At 56.0% G+C, this 6,246-nt stretch overlaps 1 protein-coding gene across 1 annotated transcript; it reads left to right on the top strand.

Annotated features, from left to right (window-relative positions):
• Positions 1-161: 161 nt before the first annotated feature.
• On the top strand, positions 162-2,468 carry LOC136787993 (RIMS-binding protein 3C-like). The gene has a single exon (XM_066985438.1). It carries the CDS (start codon positions 162-164, stop codon positions 2,466-2,468), a length of 2,307 nt encoding a protein of 768 aa, XP_066841539.1.
• Positions 2,469-6,246: the final 3,778 nt, after the last annotated feature.

The raw sequence follows: 6,246 nt of genomic DNA, 5'->3' as shown, positions 1-6,246 counted from the left end.
GGGCCAGTGGCAGAGGCGACCTCTGCTGCTGCGCGGTGCTGGGAGCCGGTGTCTGCTGAGGGCTCAGAGGCTGCTGTCCCTCAGAGGTCCAGGCCGTGCGATCGCTGGTGGCTATTGCTGGCAGCGTTTGGTGAACGTTCATCGTTCTCATCCCTTAAGCCATGATCCGGGGTGGTGTGGGCCAGGGGCCCGTGGCGCACAGTCACCCCTCATCCCGTCGGGGCCCAGCGCGACCCCCCAGCAGGCCTGTGCAGCAGGAGGAGCACAGGCAGGAGCTGGAGGCGCTGCGGGCCCAGCTGGAGGCCGAGCGTCTCCACTCGCAGGAGCTGCACCGCCGCTTTGCTGATGAAACCCGCGAGATAAAGAAGATGGCAGAGCAGGAGCGGCAGCTTCTGGCTGAGAAGCTACGCTCCAGATGGGAGCAGCAACGGGCACGGGAGCTGCAGCGGCTGTGGGAGCTGAGCCAGAAGCAGCGGGCAACAGAGATCCGTCAGCTGCTGCGTGAGAAGGAGGCCGAGTGGCGCCAGGCACAGGAGTTGCTCCAAGAGCAGCGGGACGACGCCGTCCGCCAGGCGCGGGACCTGCAGCAGGAGCTGGCCGAGGAGCTGGTGAGGCACGGCTGCAGCAGCAGCAGCGAGGCCCGCAGCAAGCTGCAGGAGGTCCACAGGCAGCTCCACTGGCGGAAGGACAGCAAGCAGACCGCCCGCATCGTAAGCCTCCAAAATGAACTGGAACTGCAGAGAAGGCTCTTCCAGCAGTACATCCTGGAGCAGGCTGAGGGGAGGCCGTCTGCCTCCCACAGCGAAGACAGGGCTGCGGCCTGGCACCGCCTGCAGACTCGCCTGGGCGCAGGGACCACCGGGACCTGCTCTTCGAAGAGCCCCGGTGCATCTGGTGCTGCTGGGGGAGGAGGGCAGCAGACAACCCACTCCAGCTTAAAAGCTCACCTCCAGGGAGAAGGGAAGAGCTGCGGGCGGGCGGTCACAGACGTGGGTGTTCAGGTGGCAGCGCAACAAGAGGCCTGCCCACCTGGCAGTGGAGACAGCCAGCTGCTGCAGGAGAAAGCTCATCTGCAGCATGCCCTGGAGGACCTGCAGAGGCAATGCGGTGTCCTTCAAGAGGAGACCCGCCTTCTGGGGAAGAAAAGCGCTCTGGAACTGGGGGAGGAGGTGGAGAGGCTCCAGCAGAAGACTAGTATGCTAGGCCTCCTTACCAAGCACCTGAAAGAAAACACCAGGCAACTGAAAGAGACCGACCTGAAATCTGGAAAGACTGCTGCAAAGACAGAGCAGGTCGACCAGCAGCAGAGAGGGGAATCGGAAACCGAGGCTGGGAAAAAACTTAGGCCTCACAGGAACCTGGATCAGGAACGCTCAAGACTGCAGCAAAGGTACGAGGAGCTGAAAGTGCGTCTGAGAGAGATGACAAATGAAAATGCCAGGCGCGCAGAAGAAAATTCTCAGCTCCGTGGGCAGAAGGAGCGGATAGACGAGGTTCGATCTGACAACGCTGCTCTGAAGGGGAAACTCGTGCAAGTGACAGAGCAGCGAAATTCTGCCATCGGAGAGGCCAAACGTCTTCAAACACGACTGCAAGATCTGGGTTGTGAACTGAAAGCCATGAGACAACTGGCAGGACGAAGGCAACAACAGGAGAACGACCTCGAGGAAACAAGGCGACTGCTGCAGAAGAAGAAAGAGGAAGTTGAGCATTTGCAGAGGGCTTGGGCAGAGCAAAGAAGGACACATGAGGAAGACACGCAAGCGTCTCAAGCGCAGCTGAGAGAATTAGAGAAACAGAATCAGCACCAAAGTCAACAATGGGAGCTGCTCTCTCAGCAACTTGAGCAAGAAAAAAGAAAAGAATCCAACCGTGTCGGTTCAGGACTACCACAGGTGACATCTTCTCCCACAGCACAGGCCTATGCAGAGCAGTCCCATGACCTTTGCAACCGCGAAGACAGCTCTGATGTTTCTGAGGAGGCAACCAAGGTCCCGGCATCCCACACAAGCACCTGGACATCAGATGCCGCACACAACAGTCCTGGGTGCCGCCTTCTTTCAGACGAGGGCCCTGTGCATGGGAACGAAGAATCAGGAGCAGAGCATGTGTCCTTCATCCTGCAGTCCTCGGGAGAAGAATCGCTAAAACTTCGAAAATTTTTAGCTCGATACAGCTACGATCCTTTCGAGGGTCCTAATGAGCACCCCGAAGCAGAGCTTCCTCTGACTGCGGGAGAATACGTTTATGTCTATGGAGACATGGATGAAGACGGCTGGTTTGTGGGAGAGCTGACGGATGGCACGAGAGGATTTGTCCCCTCTAATTTGGTAGAAGAAGTTTCAGACGATGACCTGGTGACAACTGTGCCTCCAGAGCTACGTGATCTCCTGCAGGATAGCGATGATGAACTGAGATCTTGCAGCAGGAGAGGAAGGAAGAAACGGAGGAATCGGAGGAATAAATAAAGATCTTGACCAAGGAATCTGTGTCCCCTGTGTCTCCCCCCCTTCTCCCTCCCCTTCCACAGCTTTTATTGCTGAGCGTGACGTTGCCGTATGGACTATCCCTTTGGTCTTTTTGGGTCAGCTGCCCTGGCAATGCCCCCTCCCCACCTCTTGCCCACAGCCAGCCGACTGGATTTGGGGCTGGGGGGTGGCAGAGGGAGGGCGCTGTGGGAGTCCTGATGCTGTGCCAGCACGGCTCAGCAGTAGACAAAACACATTGGTGCAATATCAAGTCAGTTCTAGCCAGAAGTACAGAGCATAGTGCTGCATGGGCTGCTGTGGGGAAGGTTGAGTCCATCCCAGGCAGACCCAGAACACCATACCCACCGTGGTGGGGATGGTATGACCAGGCAGGGTCTAGAGGGGTGGCTGGATCCCCACTGAAAAAGTCGTCAGGGGGCTGTGGAAAGGCTGCTCAGCCTGTAACTTGTGAAGCTTCTGCTCCCTGCTACGAGCTGCTTGGAAAGGCCCGGCTCTTTCAGAACCCACTTTCCCCTTTGGACCAACGGCCCAGGTGTGCTCGGGGCAGCGGTCTGTGCCAGCTGTGACGCATTTCACACCATTGCTGCTTCTGGAAGCCTGCTGCAGGCCCACCGTGCCTGCTGCCGCCATCGTTCACCCGGCTCTGCCACAAGCACCTTGTTTCTCCTCAGGTGTGGCCTCGAGTGAGCTGTCCCCTCCTGGCTGCCTGCAGGAGAGCTTCAGGGGCCTCAAAGAGAAGGCTCTGCTGGGCTCCGCTGTCACTTTGCCCTTTGGAACAAAAGCGCAAACCTGCGCTACAGCACCGCCGTCGTGCAGCCATCTGGGAGCACAACCAACAGGCTCCCTGAGAATCCCCCGTGCCCCCCAGCGTGCCCCCCATTTTCACTCGCCTGTGCCCCCACTCCCATATGTCCCCCTTTCCCCTCACTATTTCAACTCCCATGTCCCCACCAGTAGTTTCCCAGTGAGCTACGTCCACGGGGCCTGAGGGAACCGGTGGACTTGCTAAGCCACTGGCCATCATACAGGAGAGGCTGTGGAAGTCTGTTTAAGTAGTTCCCACTGACTGGAGGAGAGGAAACATAGCCCCCATTCTAAAAAGGGGAAAATGGAAGACCTGGGAGCTACAAGCCTTCCTCCCTTTGTGGGGGTGCACAGCCTTCACCACCCACTGTCCGTCGTACCTGAGAAGTTGTTGCTGAGGGCTATAGAAAATAAGGAGGCGATTGGTGACAGACAACACGGCTTCACTCGGGGCAGATCATGCCTGACAAATCTGGTGCCCTTCTATGATGGGGTTGCAGCATTGGTGGGTAGGGAAAGAGCAACGGACATCATCTACCTGGACTCGTGCAAAGCACTTGCACTGTCCCCCATGATCTCTAAACTGGAGAGACATGGATCGGATGGACGGACAACTCGGTGGGTAAGGAATTGGCGAGATGGTTGCACTCAAAGAGTAGCGGTCAGAGGCTCAGTGTCCAGGCAGAAACCAGTAACGAGTGGCATTCCTCAGGGATCTGCATATTGACCAGTGGTCAGTAGCACCCAGGGGTGGGTCACTGCCCCCCATACCTGGATTTACCCCAGTAAATGCCCTGGTTCAAAGCGCGTCCGTGCTGGCATCTCCTTCGGGCTGCGGGACACGAGCAGGGCCCAGCTGGGCTGTTTGAAATGCATCTTTTACTGTGCCTACAAGCCCTCCAAGCACCCCCGGTGTAGCTCCAGCACCGCCTGTTCCATTCAGTCCAGGGCCTTTGCTGGAGAGCTGCAAGTGCAGGGGAAACATCTCCCCTTGGCCTCCCATGGGGCAGGCTGTAGCGTGAGTGTGGGGGGGATGAGGACGACCTGAATGCATGGGGACACCCCAGGCTGGCAGAGCTGATTTCTGCTTGTGCTGTTTATTATTACTGGGATGGAACAGAAGAGGTGTTTTTAGAAACAGAATCCTAGAATGCTTTGGGTTGGAGGGGACCTTAATGACCACTGACCTTAAGGACACCCCCCCGCAGTGCCGGCTGTAGTGTGCCCCCCCCAGGGCAGGCTGTAGTGTGTGAGTGTGGAGAAGAGATCGACACCTGCCTCTGCATTTGTCCTCCTCGGGAAGTTGTAGAAAGCAACGAGGTGAACATGTCTCAAAAAAACAACAAAAAAAACCCAAACCTGTCTCAAAAGACTGACCTTGCGGTTTGGACAAGAGCCATGGAGCAGCTGAGTCTGTACAAAGGCAGGGGGTCGGCTAGTGGTGATGAAGAAGAGCCACCAACCTTCATCCCCACGACCCCCCGACGACCACCACCAGAAGGCACTGCGCGCGGGGATAGGTTATGCATATGTATAGGCATATTGGGAAACTTCATGCCTATGTAACTCTTTACTGTCTATAACGCAAGCAAGTTGCCGCGTTGGGGTGCGCATGCCTTTGGGAGCTGTCCCGCATGTGCCTGGTGCTGAAATAAACCACATACCTACTTTATAATTCATTTGCTTTGAGTTGTGGAGTTCTTCCACGAATCAGTGTCATAAGCAGCAATTTTCTATCCAGAGAGGCCTCTGTCTGCTCTCACCTGCTCCAGATCATGCTTACTGCCTGCAGCACTTGCTTGGCACCAACACAGGCAGAGAGCTAGGAGCAGGGCTGAGCGTGAGGGAGAGGCCAAGCCCTGCAGCTGCTGCTTGCAGCTCATCTCTTACTCTCAGGAGCACCGGGAACGGATGGGAACACCTCACTAAGGTGGCCTTGTCCCACGCCAGTGCACACAGCCTGGTCAGAGACGTGAGAGATGCAGAAGGGGTTCTGAGAGCAAGCCCATTCCCCAGTATCCCAAGCACGGGGAGAGGAGAGCCGCATGAAGGGAGAGCCAGTGTTGGGCTGGGGCATGAGCCCCCTGTCAGGCTCTTTCTCACCTGCATCTTGTCATAAGTCTTGGCAAAGACTTATGCAAGTCTTTGTCCGAGTCTTTTCAAAATGAGGGGGGTGTAGCTGCTTCTCCCTCAGGCGGTGGTGGCTTCTCCCATTCTCTTGCTTGTCAGAGGCATTCTGGGGTGATGTGGAGCTCCACAAGAGGAAGCGGCTCGGGCACCTGCTTCACAGAGTGCCTGTGGGATGGATGAGCTGTAACTGATGAGAACAGCCCCAAAGGCCTCCAGCCGTGGCCTGCTCCCCTGTACTGCGTCTGGCTGGGATAGAGTTAATATTCTTAATAGCAGCTTGTAAGGTGCTGTGTTTTAGAGCTGTGGCCAAAACGATGCTGGTAGTGCGCTGAAGTTGTTCGCTTTTGCTGACCAGTGTTTGCACAGCATCGAGGCCTTCTCTAGTTCTTTTACACCTATTTTTACACCTATTTACACTATATTTGTCTATTACACCCGCCCCTCGAGTGAATGGCCGTGGGGTGAGCCAGAGGTTGGGAGGAGACATAACCAGGCAGAGCAACCGTACTAACCAACAAGACGTTCCACGCCATGTAATGTCATGCTCAGCAATAAAAGGGTAAAAGAGGGGGTTTAGAGAGTTATGCAACACATCCTTTCCAGGATTGGTCCCATCACTGGGGATCGGTCATTTTAGAATAGAATGGAATAGAATAGCTCGAGTCGGAAGGGATCTTCAAAGATCATCCAGTCCAACAGCTGAACCACTCCAGAGTTAACTAAAAGTTAAAGCTTATTATTGAGGGCATCATCCAAATGCCTCTCGAACACTGACAGGCATGGGGAGTTACCACCTCACCAGGAAGCCTGTGCCAGTGTTTGA

Source organism: Anser cygnoides, chromosome 32 (genome assembly GCF_040182565.1).
Source record: "Anser cygnoides isolate HZ-2024a breed goose chromosome 32, Taihu_goose_T2T_genome, whole genome shotgun sequence".
Classification (NCBI taxonomy): Eukaryota; Metazoa; Chordata; class Aves; order Anseriformes; family Anatidae; genus Anser; species Anser cygnoides.
This window is presented reverse-complemented; position numbering and strand designations above follow the sequence as displayed.

Excerpts from the sequence above, each read along its gene's own strand:
- LOC136787993 (XM_066985438.1), top strand. The coding sequence starts at position 162 with ATGATCCGGGGTGGTGTGGGCCAGGGGCCCGTGGCGCACAGTCACCCC.